The sequence below is a fragment of the Leopardus geoffroyi genome, chromosome D4 (assembly GCF_018350155.1).
Source record: "Leopardus geoffroyi isolate Oge1 chromosome D4, O.geoffroyi_Oge1_pat1.0, whole genome shotgun sequence".
Taxonomy (NCBI): Eukaryota; Metazoa; Chordata; class Mammalia; order Carnivora; family Felidae; genus Leopardus; species Leopardus geoffroyi.
In genome coordinates this window covers 57276044-57294899 of record NC_059342.1, presented here as the reverse complement: position 1 = coordinate 57294899, position 18856 = coordinate 57276044, and the positions used below count along the sequence as shown (strand labels likewise).

The 18856-nt window shown below is 42.6% G+C and overlaps 1 protein-coding gene across 20 annotated transcripts in view; it reads right to left on the bottom strand.

Annotated features, from left to right (window-relative positions):
- UNC13B (unc-13 homolog B) overlaps nucleotides 1-18856 on the bottom strand; it is a 252510-nt gene that overhangs the window by 18634 nt on the left and 215020 nt on the right. For 11 of the 20 annotated variants that reach the window (XM_045470007.1, XM_045470011.1, XM_045470004.1 and 8 more), the window contains 13 exons: nucleotides 17459-17537; nucleotides 16041-16046; nucleotides 14838-14912; nucleotides 14128-14347; nucleotides 11766-11993; nucleotides 11012-11153; nucleotides 9088-9257; nucleotides 8477-8592; nucleotides 7999-8162; nucleotides 5535-5685; nucleotides 4041-4109; nucleotides 2530-2619; nucleotides 2060-2188 (listed from right to left, as the gene is read on the bottom strand). In XM_045470007.1, coding sequence (XP_045325963.1) covers nucleotides 2060-2188; nucleotides 2530-2619; nucleotides 4041-4109; nucleotides 5535-5685; nucleotides 7999-8162; nucleotides 8477-8592; nucleotides 9088-9257; nucleotides 11012-11153; nucleotides 11766-11993; nucleotides 14128-14347; nucleotides 14838-14912; nucleotides 16041-16046; nucleotides 17459-17537 — 1639 coding nt within the window. The remainder of the gene's footprint in view (nucleotides 1-2059; nucleotides 2189-2529; nucleotides 2620-4040; nucleotides 4110-5534; nucleotides 5686-7998; nucleotides 8163-8476; nucleotides 8593-9087; nucleotides 9258-11011; nucleotides 11154-11765; nucleotides 11994-14127; nucleotides 14348-14837; nucleotides 14913-16040; nucleotides 16047-17458; nucleotides 17538-18856) is intronic. The other 9 variants (XM_045470020.1, XM_045470021.1, XM_045470002.1 and 6 more) reach the window with 1 other exon arrangement.

The window sequence follows — 18856 nt, the reverse complement described above, 5'->3', positions numbered from 1 at the left end:
TCAGGTTGAGCTTTACCTTTTCTGAAAGGTTTTCCTTGATACCCCTGGTCTGATTAGATGCCTCTCTTCTGGATTCCCAGAACACCCTCTATGAACTTTGGTATAGATGTAATAGGCAACTACAACTACAATGAAATGCAGTAATAATAAATTTTAGAAACCCAATATATCCAGTAATTTGCACCCTCCCCCACCTTCACCAAACAATGAGCTTGCCAAAAACAAAGATGTGTCTTAATCAACTTTAAATCACTACATGTTCAGTTTGTTAAGGGAATAGATGGATGAATGAACCAATGACTGAAGGTGAATAGAAGGAAATAAAAAAAGATACCAATGGTTCACTTCAGTGTAAATAATGAATAATGAGAAAATGATAATGAAAAAAAAGTAAAAAAAAACAAAGTAAAAAAAAGTAAAAGTAAAGAAAAAAAAGTAAAAAAAGAAAAGAAAAAAAAGTAAAAAAAAAATTCAAAGGCTAAATAAGTGCCTGAATGGTTTATAAGCTCACTTTCAAAAAAAAAAAAGTATTTATTTATTTATTTTAGCCTTTATTTTTGAGAGGGAGAGAGAGCATGAGCAGGGGAGGAGCAGAGAGAGAAGGAGACACAGAATTTGAAGCAGGCTCCAGGCTCTGAGCTGTCAGCACAGAGCCCGATGCGGGGCTCGAACTCACAAACCATGAGATCATGACCTGAGCCAAGTCTGATGCCCAACTGACTGAGCCACTCAGGCACCCCGCTCTCTTTCAAAGTCCAGGTACATCTCATGTTAGGGAATAGAGACTAAATATTCAGATAGACCCCTGCATAGTTGAAAAATCAAAGCTGAGAACAGTGTCTTCCCCAACCAAGGTGAACCCATAGATGGATGACAGAGTGTGGCAAGTTGAACAACGGCCCCAGGAAAACCTCCCATGAACTTCAGAACCAATGGGAGGTTTTACAAACCTTAAAAGAAGGAAGCCTTAAAGATAGAGTTGGCACAAAAAGTACCCTTAGGAATGGGAGGAGGCAGTGTGAACAAGATTTTAGTCTTGACTGAGGTGCTCCTAGGAAAATTACAAATTGGATGTATTCACCAATGGGTAAACGTCCAAGAGATTTAGGCTGTCCTCCCATCATTTGTTGTCCAAATCCTACTGCCTCTTAAGGTCTATGTCAAATGCCCTTATTCTATGTAGTACCCAGTACCTGATCAAGAGTGAATTCTTCCTTCTTCGAATCCTGCAATTTCATTCCTTTTTCAAGGCTCTTCTAACAGACTTCTTTGATTAGAATTATATATATACTTATGAACTGAGAACTAATTGAAGGAGCACTATGCTTTCCTCAGACCTGGCTTATTCAATACATACTTGTTGGACTAAAGGGAATCTGTTTTGCAAATGTGTGGTCTGCAGAGTTATTAAAGACAGAAGCTGTAATTGAGTAACTAGACCCAAAAAGAAGCCCTAGCTGTGAAATGAGGAAAAAAAGATACTATTGAAAGGATCTAGAAAAATGTACGCAGTCACCAGGTACTAGGTTAGGATGTCAGTATAAAACAGGTGAAACAGCTCAGCCTCACAGAAGGATAGAGTTGGCCTTTGACAGTCAGCTGATGAATATATCTCAGAAGACCATGCAGTGCAGGGAGAAGTGGTCAGAGGTAAAAAACTTCCATCAGCCTGTAGTTCAGAGAGACAGTTATGGATCTCAGAAGAAGTCAGTCTCGAACAAATTATGCTTGGAGGAGCAAAAAAGATTCTGAGATGGACTGAGAATTCACCGACTCACCCCCTAAAATTGCTCAAATTATGGTCACTTACTTTAGTACCAAACTAAAACTTAACCGTTGCCACTTCTGTTCAACTCAGTTATGTCACATCTTGTCCAATGGTCCCTATCAATCCACAAATGTCTCATATGGTCTAGAAGGCCCTTACTCTACACTTTATTCAACCTCAAGAACATCAAGGACTTTGTCCTGACCAACTTTCCATCATAACCATGGTATAGGAAAAGCAAGGATCTAAGAGCCACTGCCAACTGGTCCCACCTGATCCTGAACCTCTTACCAGCTGGTACTGGTGACTGTACAAGTCATGGCAGTTGTTGAAGATATACTCATATGTGGAGTTCAAACAGGCCTTCACACAATCTTTTACCACCTGGCTGGCTCTTGGAGGACTCTGCAGTTCTTGCACCTGCCAATTAATAAAAGAAATATGGGTCCATGGTCCTGCTCACCTGTGCAGGATCTCCTCCTAGAACTCCCCTCAAACTATTCCAGATCCCATCATCCCTCAAAGAGTCCCTGGACCTTGCCCAAGGATGAAATTGCTAGGATAGCTGATTGGGAGAACTGCCCATCCCATCTCTGTTGATCCATGGTCTTCTCAGATGTAACTCAGGGAAAGGTGTATGGAAATGTAGGCTTAGAGGTGACGAATACTATAGCTTCAGATTATACCCAGTGATTCTTATTCTCCATGTTCCTGTGGCCAGATCCCCAGCCCATCACCATCCCACCCAGTTCATCTTTTACCTTCATTCTGAAGAAAGTAATGCTGGTCAGCAAATCCACTGTTGACTTCAAGTCCTGAAGCCGCTCAGGGCTTCCAGCAGGGAAATTATTCTGTTGCAAATCAAGCAAATTTAAGAAAGGAACAGAGAAATATGAAAGCCTTCCCTGCCAAAAGCAATGAAATCAAAAGCTTCCTTATCTGCTACCCACTGGGATTTTCCCCAGTTGAGCTGAACAAAAAAGCTATAAAACTACAGGTTTCCCTCTCTTTTCTACTGACAGACAGGCCCTTGCCAAAAGCAGGGGTTAATAATCCCCACCCCAGAAAGCAGCACTTCCTATACCAACCCTACTTCCCATGCAATGTGTGAGCATTTGCACAAATGAACACACAGACACACACACACACACACACACACACACACACACACACACACAATTTATATACACGCATTTTTCTTGGGTGAAGATTCTTACACCCAAACAGTGAGTTCTTCAAAAGTTATAATCTAACTGTATATTCTGCAATATAAGTGGAGCCACACTACAGACCCGACTGAGATCGAGGATGTGTATCTTCTGTGCAAGGGACCCCAGCTAGTCCACATTCCAGAGCCAGAAGATGGCAGAGTTCTGAGCAGAACTGCTTTTGGAGTGAGTTCCTTAGGACCTTCCCACCATGCCTCACTTAATTCCCCTTGGCATGAGTTTTAGGAGGAAGCTGCCAAGAAGAGCTGAAGGGAGATGTTGAGCCACTCTCCATTTTAAGGATTGCTTTTTTAAACTCCAAATGGCTACTTATATGCCAAATATAAGATATACAGTCAACTTTCCATTATTCATGCAAATGGAGGACACTGAAATTGCAAGATAATTAAAACTCCACTTCTTTTTGACTTTGAGGTTATTTTTATACTTACTTTTTAACGTGGGTATATTGCCTGTTCTGGAAATTTACGACACTTTAAAGCAAGTAATGAAGCCATTCTAAGAAGATCTAACTTAGGAAGAATTGGGAAACTGCCCATTTTCCTGTCCTGCCCTGTCCCAGGTACTCACCCTCCTAGTACATCTATTTCCTCCCTCCATCCTAGGAATGGATATGACCCCTGCTACAAATTACTTGCCCAAGCCAAGCTACTCATACCTCCCTTGAAAAAGAAGGAGAGTATGGAAAAATACAAAAAAGAAACGTTAAGTATCTAACTCTTAAAGGGGCATTTCTGGAAGAGATTATCCTCAGGAGACTCCCTAATGAGAATGTCATCAGTAGTTGAATGGAGTGACATCAGTGGGGTTGGAAAGCCAACTATCTGTACAAAATTAGCCACACCTGCTGCTATTTACACACTGCATGCTCCTTGGAGTTTGAAGAACCACACATGTCAGTGGCATTGGCCATGTACGTACATGTGATGACATGAACCAATTTTCCTTGCCTTCAATCTTTATAGCCAAGATTGGACTATAGTCTCTCTAGAAAGAGCTTAGTATTATCTGTTATCCCACCTCACAGTCATGTCTTCACTCACCCTGTAGGTAGAGAGGTCAATTCTCAGTGAGTTGTGCAGCTGGTCCAGTAGTTTTACAAATCTCTCTTTCTAAGGGTAGGATACAAATAACAGGGAAGAGAGAAATAATCTGAGTTCCTTAGACTATAGCAGAAACAGAACCATCTCTGGCTGAGGAGGAGACGTTGGTTTGGGGACACATCTATCTCATCCCTGCCCAGCAGAAGAACAACCAATATAAGGGAAAAGCGGGATGGGTGGCTCGTGTTCCATCTCTTAGCAGCTCTGTCTCAAATGAGATCTTCTCACACTGGCAAGGGGACAGGAAGCCCCTGGGAGAGGAAACAGCTCTTTCTATGTAAGAGTCAAAAGGAGATGATCCATGCTTCTCCGTTCCTTTGGGACTCTAACTCTTCTTATTCAAATAAAAGGAAACTTGAAACAATTCTCTTATTTGTTCCTGAGTCTATGGTCTCCTAACTTACCTTGGGCGGCTCAAAAACAGTTAAGTAGCCAGAGTCTAGCAGTAACGATAAGAGGGAGGAATACTCATTCATTTGGAAGGTGATCAAGCAGACCTGAGAGGGCTTCTCTTTATACCACATTCCATATTGTTTTTCTTAGTTTATACTTTTTAAAATGTTAAAATAAATAACATACACCATTTTAATAGTTGATTTTTATAGAAAAGATATAATTAAATGTGGAATCACATGCCTATAGACTTGGTATAGCACTCCTAGAATTCATATATTGGTTATATTATACATCGTTAGGTCTTAAGTCAATATATAATGGGATGAGATAATGGAACACATATTTGAGTGGCTTAATCAATGCTGTTAATTCATCTATAGAAAGACTCTATTAAAATAAAAAAAGGTAGTTACTATCAAAAAACAGGGCTCAGAGAACCAGTAGATTTGGGAGTATCAGTAATGTTATTCCTAAAGAGGCAATCTTTGTGGTGGGTCAAAGAGACTTCAGTTTATATTGAACTTATGTCAGGTGATATTCTGAATAAAGATTCAACTTCTCAAGTAACTTAAAACCAGGAAAGGGCACATCCTGGATAGGGTAAACAGTCCAACACTAGAAAAGGAATAGGCTCAAGGAATATACTGGTATCATTGCTTAGACATCAGTCTCATATGAACTTGAGTGGGAGGAGTCAGAGAGAAACTGAATAATGTTAAGAAAGGTCCACTTGTGGTCTTGCAGGACTAAGGAACACAGTGACTCAACCAAGTTCTTGGCCTAGAGAGATTCTGTGTGGCAGCCCCCCGCCCGCCCCCCATAGTGGTAATATTCCACGTTCTCTCATTTATCCATGTCTGAGGAGAGTTCATTAGTAAGTGTGCCTATCCATAATGAAATAAGGACAGTCCATTAGCATAGTCTACATACCCATAAGGAAATAAATTCATCTATCTAAGTGGCAGCTCTGGTACCTACTGTGAAAAATCAAACTTTATTAATAACAAATGAGTAGGTATGTTTTTATATCACACTCACCCCAAAGTTGGAAGCTGCAAAGCGATCAGATGCAGAGACATTGGTGGAGGCGGTTGTGTGGGCATAGTAGGCATTGATGTTGGCCAGTAAGGTGCTCATCACTGCTGGCACACCAGGACACATGTACTTGGATGACAAACATGCAAAGTGCCTGAAAAACAGTATTCTTGGCCTCAAAGACTCTTCAAGGATTGCAGCAAAAAACAAATAATCAGAAGAGCTTACTGGTGTGTATGAAGCTTCCAATCATTTTGGCATGCAAGAATCTTTGTAATTTATTCATTCAAATATACATTCAGTGAATGCCTACCATGTGCCAGGCCCTGTGCTAGGTGCTAGAATCCAAAGATGTGATAGCCTGGCAGAGAAAGCAAGAGTAAGAAAGTCAATAAGCCAAGGCATGCTCTGCAAAACTACTGTAGAAACATACAAGATCACTTAAATCAGAATGGTTGAGGGCTGGAAGGGATTAGAATAAGGCTTCTCAAAGAAGAGATGGTTGAACCAAATCTTAAAGGATTAGTAGGAAGTAATCAAATGGAGAAGTGTTCAGGCAAAGGGAAATTCCATTGCAAAGACAAATATATTCATGGCAGATTGATTCATTTGGGAAAACCTCAGTTATGGCTACTGTTCAGGTATATGATATAGGAATACCAAGAAATAAAAGAAGCATAAAATAGTTAACAGAACAGTTTACCCTCAATACTATAGTATATTTTAAAATGAAGGCACAGTATGATCAGATTAGTCTTTCAGAAAGGCCCCTTTGATGATAAATTGGAGGGCGACTCAGATAAGACTAGGATGGAAAGAGCAGTTGAAGAGTTACTATAATCATTCAGAAAAGAAGCAATGAAAGCACTAAGTGGAACAGAGAAATGGTTAAGAGTACAGACTCTAGATCAAGAGTGGGTTTGAATCTCAACTCCACTATTTACTCAGTGACTTTGGATAAATTACTTAAACTTCTCTATGCCTCAGTTTTCTTACCTGTAAAATGGGAAAAATAATGGTACCCCCTCATAAATGAGTTAAAATTCATAAAATGCTTAGAACAATGCCTGGAACATAAAGAAATGTATGAGGGAGTTGTTATTATCATTATCGTTATTGTTACTATTGCACTATAGCAATAGTGATAGATTAAAAACAATTTTAGGAGATAGAATCCAGAGGTTTTAGAATTTTGATGTTGGAAGTCAAAGGGCAGTAGTAATTAAGAAAGAAAAGTTTAAGCTGATTCCTAAATTTGTGTGGACAACTGCATTTAAAATTGTTCCATTTACTAAAATAGGGAATATAGGAAGATAGACATATTTGGTGGAGATGTTGTTGATTTGGAAGAAGGAAGCAGCTGAAAATGGATCTGAAATTCAGGAAAAGGTATGATCTGGAAAAAGAAATGGAGTCCTCAACCCAGAAGAACTGGTTAAGGTCACAGGTTTGGATGAGATCATCTAGGGAGAATGAACAGAGTAGGAACGGTAAGGAGGCCATTCTCAAACCTCATTCCTCACTGTATTTCTTCTCTCCACCTATAATGAACTTCTTGTAATTCCTTGAATGTTCTATTGTCTGCTGCATCTCAGCGCCACAGCACATGCCCTACCAGAAATGCTCTTCCACCTTTCCTGTATTTCAAGACTCAGTCCAAGTGTCAACTCTTCAATGGCTTCCCTCACATGCCTCCCCTAAAAGGTAGATGGTTTCATAATTCCCTGTTATTACTTCTACCATAGCACTTATCATATTATATTGTAATTGTTTGTTTACTGGTCTCTCCTTCCTACTGGACTGAGTTCCCCAAGCACAGAGACCTCATCTTACTCCATCTTTGTGTTCTCAGCACCTAACACAATATATGACCCATAGAAGAAACTCAATAAAAATTTGTAGAATAAATGAAGCGTGTCCAGGGTAATAGCCACCTTCTGCTTACAGCTCTAGTGGCAGCCTCACCAACATACAAACAACAAACTCTTACATACTAGTATATACAAACTCTTCATAGTAGGCAAAATTTTCTGGCATAGGAGTGTTGCTCAACTCCAGACACAGCTGCTTTTTCTATAGTTTAGTGCCTTCTTCAACATCCAGGCCAATCTATGAAAGCTTGTCTATCAAACACATATACATAAGCACACATGCTGCATCTCCTCAGGCCTGTGATGTTTGGGCAAGTTTGTCCTGGTATACCCTCTCATGCCTTTTGCCCTTCTTATCTCTGAACTCTGGGGGAGACAGGTAAGTATCATCTCCCTGAATTACTGATAAATATACTCCCTTTATACATATATTTTCTTTGCCTTGGGGCATAGACCCACCTCACCTCAGCTCAGAGAAGAAAGCAACAAATCACTGCATACTACCCCACTTAAGGACCTATTTACCCTGTCAGTGCACCTTCATTAGCCTCCCCAAGAATTAAAAGCCACTTCCCAAAGCCCCAGGGGAGCCTCACGTCATGGCCTGATATATGGACTCGATGCCATAGCGCATGGCAAATTCATCCACAATTTCTTGGGCAGTCTCATCAAAGTACACCTTCCATGCATCATCTCCTCGAGCCTCAGGAATCAGGACTCCTCCACTACCCTGAATGTCTGTGAGGTAATGGAAAAGGTTCTGCAGGAGACAGAGCAAAGGAAATAGTTAAATACATATTAAAAATAAAACTAAAATCTGGTGGTAAAGTCCAGGAGAATATGAATAGGGTTCCAAAGAAATTCTGTCAAATCATCGCTAGTTCCTTGTGTGGCCCAATAGGCCTTCACATGAGTGAAAGAGAACAAAGGCTGGGACTATTACTTGGGCTGTCCAGGGTAGCATGGTGAATAAAAACCAGGCCCCAAATCTTCAACCATCCCGCAATCCCATTTATTGTCAAAGGCCTTCCCAGCACTGCTTTCTGACACCCCATCTACCAAAGGCTGGCTCACCTCATGGAGACACGTATATTGCACATGATACGGTGCTACCTTCTCCTCCCCCTTGATCTCCACACTGATTTGTAGTCGGATAGCCCCTGAGACAGCTGATTTATCTGTCCTCTTCTCTAGGAAGAAAAGAAGACCAGAGATTGACACCAATGCAACTACAGATAGCGCAGACAGCCCCCATCCTGGCTTAATCCAAGGAAAAAGAGGCACTAATCCAAAGTTCACATAACAGAGTGAACTCACTCCAGCGACCACATAGTCTACAAATACCCCCAAATATTCCCAATATTAATTTCTTTTTATTTATTTTTATTTTTTGTTTTTTTTCCAATATTAATTTCATTAAGAGAATAGGGAGCTAAAACCATTAGAGATGAGCATGAAGATTAAAGGGTCTCCTGAAATCTGAAGAATGGCTGAACAGCCACACTGAGTTCCAGCCACTTCCACTCCTCTGTCCCCCATCTCTACTCATCGTCAGTTCTCTGCAGATAAAACAGGCTCTGTATGCTTTAGGGATTGAGTGATGGTTTTGGTAGGCAGGATTTTCCCCCAGATTTCCCATTCATGCTCTCCCTTCCCAGAAACTTTCTCTGGTCCTGTTTCCTCACCCAAGTTGTACCAGACGTCCATCTCGCCACTCAGTGTCCGAACCTCAATAATGGTTTGACCAAGGAAATCATCAGACTCTCGTTTAAGCCTCTGTTTTACTCTTGACTTGATGTCATCATCTTCATCCCATACACGTACCTTGATGCGGTCAGAAGAGTTGTGGCACTCACTGTGAGAGAAATAGGCAGGCTCTGTTAGGTACCAAACAAGCAGCACTCATTCTTATTACTTCCAATTCCCTCCCAAAGCTCCATCAACTGTACTTGAAGCCTTGTAGAGGAAATGAAGGAGTCAGGGAACAGTGGGTGTCAGCCTGGGTGGCTCTACATACCATTATCATACCATTCCTTATTGCCTTGACACAAAAAGTGGGGAGACAGAAGAGTAATTAGTGACCATTCTGATTTCCTGTGCAGCTAGCTGTATCACTAACAGGAAAACACCTGGACAAATGCTACAGAGCCACAGGAAATGACTGCTAGTTCCCTTCCCAGAGTCAGTAAAGGTGTCAATGTTCATGGTATGTCCATCTGGTCATATCTGCTTAGCTTTCCATCTAGCTCCCCCCATCCATCTAGGTATGTGCTTGGTGAACTTCAATCATTCTTTAAAACCCAGGTGAACTGCCATTTTGCTCTATGAGGTTTGCTTTGGAAAAGGGAGTTTGGTCAGATCCCCCCTCACGCTCTCCTTCCCTCACAGTTGCTTAGTGGGTCCTATTGCCTCATATAGGAGTTGTACTTGACTGAATTTGCTACTTCTTTCTCTGTGTTCTCATACTATTTTTGCACACTCCATTCAAATATTATAGTATAACTGTTGGTCTACTGAAAAACAGCCAAATCAACAAGGAGCTTCTTGAAGGCAGAGACTGTCTTACACATTTTAGATACACAATATCATCTACAGTGTCTTGTATAGAATAGGGGCTTAATAAATCATTTACTAAATGGATGAGAGCAGGCAAAATTGACTACAGAGTCAATTCATTTAAAATTCATCATAAGAAGAATTCAAGCAGGAACCTCTCAGATTCTCAAAGGAATAGGTGCTTCCCCCAGTAACTATTGCCTCTGGACTCGAGGCCAATTTTACTAGGCCTCAATCCCTTTCCATGTGGAGTTCTCCAAGGAGCCATCAGAAGAAGATCTCTATATAACCAGCCTGTTCATTAGGTAATTCAGAGTCTAAGTCCTGGTATAAGGTGTGTGACAAAGCACCTGGATTCTCCACACATTAGTCTGTGTCCTAGACTAGAGCTTGACATTTTTTCAACAACCATCTTGTACTGTCTTATGAAATAGTCTGTAAGAAAGTAAGACAATGGAAAAAGGAGTGGGGGTGGAAGCTGAGAAAGAAAAAAAAGCAGAGCTTTTTAAGGGAAACAGAAACTTTTCCAGATCCCAGATTTCTATCTTCAAGCCAGAATTACCCAGTTGGAGGACACAGACATTGCTTCCCAACTCTCCAGAAGAGTCTAATCCTTCCTAGGCAGGATAGCAAGGCTGAAAGGTACACAACAGGGTGGCCAGTTCCTGGCTGTCACTGAGCAGTAGTAAAATCTTTCTAACGCTAGAAAAAGCAGTATGGAGTGCCCAGGAGCCCCTGATACAATAGCCCATGAGAAGAAACCCAGAAAATAAATGACTGCTGCCCAATTGAATCCTATGAGAAATAGGCTTCTCCAGTACCTCTGGCCCATCCCTCTTTGTTGAAAGAATTTTTATTTATTTAAAGTAATCTCTACACCCAATGTGGGGCTCGAAATTATGACCCCAAGATTAAAAGTTGCATGCTCCACTAACAGAGCCAACCAGGTGCCCTACCTCATCCCTCTTAGGGTCCAAGCCAAGGATAATAGGACTTAATGCTGTTTCTAAAATACACATAGTCCCAGGTAAGACAAAACCCTCTGTTACTTACAAATGGAACTTCTCTTCCCAAACAGGGTTCAGATTCCCAAAAATAGTCTTGGTACGCTTCTTGGTTTTGCCCACTTGCACAGTCACGTAAGGGTCACTGGATCCTGTCTTGTCCTTGGCTTGTAGGCCCTGGGCACACACCACTGCAACCCAAATATAAAGGAGGAGGCTTCAGAGTGTGCTCTAGAAGTCACAAGTCTTCCATAGTACTACTCATATGCTCTCCATCTTAGAGCAGCCTCCATCTGCTCCTTGAACAGGAACACGAATCTTCTCACTCTTCCATATCTATGCTTAGCTCTGGGCTGCCAGTCTTTCTCTGAAAGGCTGGCCCAAGAATCCCACCTCCTCACCAGTGCCTCAACTGACCACCTTCCCCTACATTGATATATACGTGCTTCAACCACACCCACTCAGCTAGTAAAGCACTAGCTTATTTCCTGATCTCCTACTATACCATTGCCCCCCCCCCCCAGCTCTTATAATATCAAACTGTTAACCAAGTCTATAACATCAGATTGTTACCAAATCCTTCATTATCATTCATATCATTTGTAGGTGCTGGTCTTGCTCTCCCAACACCCAATGGCACCAGGCTCTAGGAGAGGAGGAGTGATGAACAGTAAGGCCCTCCTTCCCTCAATTCTACCTTCTTTCTCTCCAGCCCCCTGCTCCCTCAAACTCAGGATGTTTCTTCCCCAGGTTCCTCCCCATAGTGTAGGCCTTCCTGTCCCCTCAAACCTTGGCCTACTCACCAGTGATGGTAATCTTGGCTGACCATTTGGAGGTGCCATCCAGTACACTCTGCTTCACTGTTTTCATCTGTTGCACATGGGCAACTTTGCTCACAGTAAAGACATCCCGGATAACTTCAAAGATCTCTGGCTTATTCCGCTCTCGGATCTTCATGCGGTCCTTCATGGCCATGATTATGTTCTGGGTCCGGTCCTCAGCTCCATGTTTAGAACTCTTTTCTGCAGCCCCTGAAGGATCGCCAGAAATAGAAAGATAACCAATAGGCAACCCACCAGACAAAGGGTCAGGCTGAAGAATGCAGCTTAACAGAGGTCACTAAGAAGTGGAAAAAGCTTAAGACTGGGATAGCTCTCGGAAGAGTTCACCAATATGGGACTTGCTGAAGTTTAACGCTTGGCCAGTGGAATTTAAAATGCAACTCAAAGGGCAGCACAATCTTGGTAATTACTATGGGAGTTTATTATACTTATATAATATACTTATTATATATAAGTTTATTTCCTTAATTTTTCATAAAAAAAAGAAACAAACCAAAAAGTTTAGCTCAGCCTGCAGTTGACCTTGTCTTTATTCTACCCTAGGTGGTGGTTGAGAGTTACCCTTCAAGTTTAAGGCAAAAATATCCCCAGTGGGTATTGCAGTTATCAGGGAGGGTTGGTGGATGGGCATGACAACTCCACCAATCTCATCCGACTTCCAAACCATGACAGAGATCCCAGAATTCATCATGGCACACACTGGATTCTGCCTCAGGGCTCTAATGCCTTTAGTCTCAGAAAATATGTAGTATGGTAAGAAAAACAGAGCAGACTCGTCTGATGTATTTCATCATATGGGCTTGTCAGAAAGGGGCCAATCCTTCCTTTACTGGCTCTGCAGATTGGTTCTTATCTCTATTCTCCAAAGACGTAGGTCTTTTCTACAAGACCTGGAGCAAAAATTAAGGCCAACATCTGAATCCTAACCCTGAAAAGATGGCAAGCAGATCTGTCCAGGGAAGGCCATAGAAGGGCATTTCATTCCACTCCTCACTTCACAGAAGCCTTAGGCAAAAGATACTTTCTGATAAATGAAAATGACCTGGGTTGCATCCTAGTCTTGCCATTTAGCATATCCCATACACTGCTACTTTCTTGGACTGGGACCTCTGGAAGGCCCTTGAGGAAAGGATTGACACACTTGCTATGGAGCAGCATTTCAGAAAGTTTCCAGCAAGCAGCCTATGCAGCCTGCCTGGCTTCTAGTCTTAGTAATTAAAATAAGAGTCTGCTGGCACCTGTAATTGAAACCCCTTATGATGGATTTGGGCAATCATCACCAGCATTCATCTTCAATCTTTTCAGAGCCCCATCTCTTCCACTGACTTGTTCTACCTGTTTCTTCATGTCTGCTATAGCCATGCCACTGGCACCAATCTAGGGCCCTCCAAACGAAGACATTTTAAGTGAACAATTAGTTGAGGCCTCTTCCTGGGCCCCATTTATGTCACATATCTTTCTTGGGGATAATGAAGTGCTTCCGAGCCTAAAGGTGTCCCTTCTTTCTCCCCATAATCCTTGAAGTTTTCATTGCTATGACTTGGCTCTGAGTAAAATGTGGAAGACCTGAGGGGCAAGAAAATACATTCCCACATCCCTAAACCCTGCTCCCTCAGAGGTCCAGGCACAGTGCTTACAAGTCCTGCAGGAACAAAGCAAGGAGACAAGAACTTGGAGGGCTACTAACTCCTTCGGCAGAAACTTGTTCCTTTTCCTGCTCCTATTCTCCCCACTCCATGATGGTAGCACAAATCACGTATTTAGTCAGGGCCTGGGAGTCTGGCACATTCTCCTCTGGGACCTCTGCCTGATCCATTTGTCACTTCTGTTCCCAGCACTGTTGTCTAAAACCTGCATCTATAGGCAAGGAATAAATGCTGCCTTCCCTGGGTCCTAGAGTCTATACCTCAAGAGGTTCTTCTGCGAAGCCTGGAACCTCACAGAACTCTCTCTTTCCATTAGTTTTGGTCCCCAATTAATCATGCTCTAGTCATTTGGGCGATATGGCCACTGCAGTGTGTACACTACTGAAGCACAGCTTCTGGGATCACCTGAATCCTGGAAGAGATTCTAGTTCTGCCAGAGGGCCACAGAAAGCTCGAGTTTTCCTAAAGGTGCTTAAGACAGTGTGTTGTAAGACCTGTTATTTGGAAAGGCAATGCCCCTTGACTCAGGACCCTAGTTTCTTTGACAAAGAAAGAACTTCATAATCAGGTAGACTAGAGGAATGATAGTTGAGCCATCTTAGCTCTTTGTTGCAAGACTATTTGGGAGAGGGCCTGCTGCCTCTGCTCTATACCCCTCATCCCACAGGGACACTCACGTTGCAGGCAGTCGGCGTTGAGCAGATCCTGGCACTTCTCATGGCACTTGACTCCACACTCACTGCAGCGCATGCCCTGCCGGGCAATGCCCCAGAGCAGACCTTCACACTCATAGCAGTAGGTAGGGGTAGTGGCCGTCCAGACCTCAAAGTTGTGGGGTGTGGTACACGAGATGGGGTAGATTAAGGCCTGCAGGGTTTTCTTATACACATGGGATTTCTGAAAGACACATACCCCATCACCCGCCAGCAACTTTAGGTCTCTAAGAGATACCAGAACTGACATCCCTGCAGGGTAATCAAGACCCTGGTTTCTCCTCTGGCAATAAAGGAAATACTCTAGCCTGGCCCAGCCCACAGCCAAGAAGCCCCTGGAAGAAAGAAGCCCCTCAATGTCATGTGCTCCTGGTCATCCAAGAGAGATCTGACCCAAATGCTACATCTGAACCTTTTCCCAGCATTCAAGCTTTCTAAGAAAACAGAGGGTACTAGGCCCACCATAAAACCCTGAGTTCAGTGGTCACATACTCCAATGTAAGACTTGGGCTTACCTCTGTTCTGACCCCTTGCCTCTTTTAGTATGGAAAACTCAGACACAAAGCTATTTATCTGTTTCATTAACAATGTGTGCCTAACACTCATGAATTCTCAGTTAGAGTGGCTACCAGTCTTTAGGCCAGTGAACTCATGACAGCCCGTGGGTCACTTACCAGCTCTTCATCTTTGAGAGATGTGCGTGTAGCCATTGCAGAAGTAATCCCTGCCTTCCGGGACTGGACCAATGACTATGAGAGAAGACCAGCTGTCAGCCCTGGCTACTGCCAAGGGCTGGCAAATTCCTGGCAAAGGAGTTTCAGTGACCAAAGCGATTTGACTGTTTGACTTACTACCTTCTAATTTTACTGTCATTCACAGGAACCACCCATGGGTAACAGGTGATAAGAGTACCAAACAAACTGAGGGTTGACAGACGATGGGGGAGAGGGGAAAGTGGGTGATAGGCATTGAGGAGGGCACTTGTTGGGATGAGCACTCGATGTTGTATGGAAGCCAATTTGACAATAAATTATATTAAAAAAAAAAAAAAAGATCCAAAACACAAGGCCCTTAGGAGACTATTCTAACAATGTCAGAATGACACTTCTCTTAGGGTACCTATCATCCAAAGACTCTCTCTTTCCTTCACTCTTTTTAGGTTTCCCACCCCTTGTTTATAGGAAGACAAAGGAAAATGACAAGTTTAGAATTACAGTAGGAAATACATCATTAAGAATAGAATAAGCTGTGTCATAGCCACATTTAAGAACCATCACTGAGGGGCGCCTGGGTGGCTCAGTTGGTTAAGCGTCCGACTTCGGCTCAGGTCATGATCTCACGGTCCGTGAGTTTGAGCCCCGTGTCAGGCTCTGTGCTGACAGCTCAGAGCCTGGAGCCTGCTTCAGATTCTGTGTCTCCCTCTCTCTCTGACCCTCCCCCATTCATGCTCTGTCTCTCTCTGTCTCAAAAAATAAATAAACACTAAAAAAAAAAAAAAAAAAAAAAGAACCATCACTGAGAACAATTTCATGCTATCCTTTATCCCTGGGTACCACCCCATGCCCACACAATCCCAGGTGGCTATAGAGGCCAGCAGCCCAAATGAGCAAGATACTCAGCTAAAGGGGCAACATAACCACAGTCAAATCAACCAGGGCAGGGGGTTAAGTCTGAGAGCTGGGACTGCTCTGCTAGCTAAGCCCTTGTGTAGAGGGGCCTCATGTTATCTGCCAAACCCAAGCTTTAAGAACAGCCCCCGGAGGGTGGACACTGGGTAGACAGGAAGTGTATCAGCCTAAACAGGAAAAACAGTTGGGAAGGGCCCAGGTGGTTTGAGATTCTTAAAGAGGATGGAAAGGGGCTCTGGAAACACTCACCATAGCCTGTGCAGAGGAGAGCAGAGAAAGGAACAACAGGATGTTAAAGCCACCCCCAAAAGCATGAAAAAACTTGCAGAGGCAACTGGGAGGTAGTCTTCCCAGTAGTCTGATCCATGTAGGGTACAACATCCCAACCCCCTCTGCCTCTATCCACTAAAAATTATCTTCAATCCAGCCAGCTATCCAGCGCCTAGACTTCTACTCTAAGGAGAGTTATGCCAGAAAATGAAATATAGGCAAAGTTAAAATATGGAGGATGAAAGTAGGACATGACTAAGATACTGCTATCCAACTAGTTAAGCAAAAAAGAGCTGGTGTACAAAAAGGTGGGGTGGGGTAGAAGCAGAGAAAAAGTACGAAAAGAAAAAAGAGATGCAAGATAATGAAATTAAGTAATAAAGAAGAGATGACATGAAAACTCATCTTCATCCAACCAGCTTGATGGTAAAAAGAGAGGTATATTAGAAAGGAGGAAAAAGAGAAAGGAAAAGATACACAAGCGGTAGGAAAGAAAGGAAGGAAAGAAAAAAAAACAACAAGAGAAAATGGCAGAGGATAATTCCATTCAGCCAACTAAGGAGAGAGACACTGGTAGAGGGGAAAAAAGCAGGAAATGAAGGAGAAATGGGAAAAGGAGTGCATAGAAAAAGCAAAATAGACTGAATGGGGGGTGGGGACAGAAAACAGGAGCAGAAAATGGTACTAAGAAGAGGGGTTCAAGTCTTACTGAACTTCTAGCTTTTGAGCTCTAGGATTGTGGGGGACCCTGGCCCCCACTTCACCCCTCACTACCCACTGGGCTATGCAAAATTCCTTGAGTTGATCCTGCCACAGGAGGTATAATCCAAGATGGGAGCTTCCAGTCATCCTGGAGGTCCTGAGATCAGCTTTAACTCTTAAGCCTGTTTCAATTCAATTCTACAATTTTTTATCATTACCTCTCAGTGCCAGACTCTGAGTTAAATACTAGGGACACAAAAATACTCCAGCAAGTCTATGTCTTGGGAGGAGACCATCACTTTATCTTTAAGGAGTAGCATCAGTGGTGCTCATTGCTAAACTCAATGATCTAGGTCAGGGCTAGAGGCAATTTCTATTCCAGGTCATCAAAAGAGGCTACAGAGAAACCCAGAGGAATAAGATACCTAGAAGACAACTCTGGTTTGAGATAACCCAGGTTTGAGGGCCCAAGCTATAGTTCCAGGTAGGAGCTTTAGCTAATGAAGAACCTGGGGCTCTAATAAGGAAATAAGGTCCAACTAAGGTCTCATCACTAAGTCTCAGTAAAGCTTTCAATGATTGATCTTCAGACCAATATTTGTCACTAAATGGACCACTACCAGTCCTGATAATATGTCATGGCCTAATGGGAGATACCCCAACCCTATAGCCTAAGTCTTCAAAGAGTCACTCACCAGATCACTGACAAGTGGCAGTGGCTTCTTTCTACGTAGATCTGGCATGCTGTCAATGCCATAGAGCCCTCCAGCTGGCCTAAGGGGAGAAGAAAATATGTCAAGACTTGTTATGGCAGGTTCAGTGTTCTATTCTCCTTGCTCACCCTCTCCCCAGAGGAAGATGAACTGATTTCCACCATGTGCCTTTGAGAGGGGTAAGGAAGACACAAAGTGAGAGAAATAACACCATGGAATGATGAGCAATGGAATCTGCTCTCGGGGTGCTCCTCCATGTTTCCTTCTATAATTTCAGCCAAAAACAGAGAGATATTTTATCCCACAAGGACATTTCAAGGCACCTCTGTTTACCTGAAGGCCCTTGTGCTGCATAATGCAAGGAGGGAATTGGTAGTTACGAGGGCCCCTCCCTAGACTCAGGCCACAGACTCTGTTCCCCAAAGGTAAGTGTTTCCTGGCCTGTGCTAGAACAGAGCCCACAGGAATGGCTCTACAGAAGAGCTGCTGCCTACGTGAGAAAAACTGCTAATGATATGTAGAAGGAGACTTTCTCTATCCTGAGTAAAAGAGTCACCACTTCTGTCCATTCAAGCATCCTGAAGAAAAAGGTCTCCATGGAGAGGAGCTTGCATAACCAAGTGGAGGGAGGATAAGTGGGATAGGAGACTTCCAAATAACCATTTAGAGGGGGAAAGAAACAAAATTTAGGAAGGAAACAATAAAAGGACTCTGAAAGTCTAGCCTAGCCCTGTAGATACATCAGCAGGGACCAGGAAAAAAAGATTACAGTTGGAGCAACTGGAGATTTCTAAAACTTTTATACCATTTCTATGCATTCTCTTGTTCTTTGCCATTTCTTCCATAATTATATAAATAAAATTACAGAGAACATCCTGGAACACCATTCTCACAATGAGATAACCCGGGTTTTAGACCCAACTTTTCTACTAACTCACTCTATGTCCTTTGCCAAAATTCCTTCCTTTCTTTGGGTCTTGACGCCAATTCTATAAAACAAGGGGAATGAACTACAAAATTTTTCCAACCTTTTAGGAGTTGTCATTCCTAACCTCAAAGAAAAGAACTCATATACTTGGCTTTAATGAAAAGAAGGAGATGGGGAAGGTGGTAAGGTAGTTACATGGTATACCATAACCGATCTGAAAAGAGACATGCTTCAGAAAAATAAGTAAGTACTGCCAGCAAGCTATATAGGTAAAGAATGGAGCCATAAATTAGATCAAGGCCAAGAGTTGGAACAGACAAGCTGCTACGTTGATTTCTTTTTTTTTTTTTTTAATTTTTTTTTTCAACGTTTATTTATTTTGGGGACAGAGAGAGACACAGCATGAACGGGGGAGGGGCAGAGAGAGAGGGAGACACAGAATCGGAAACAGG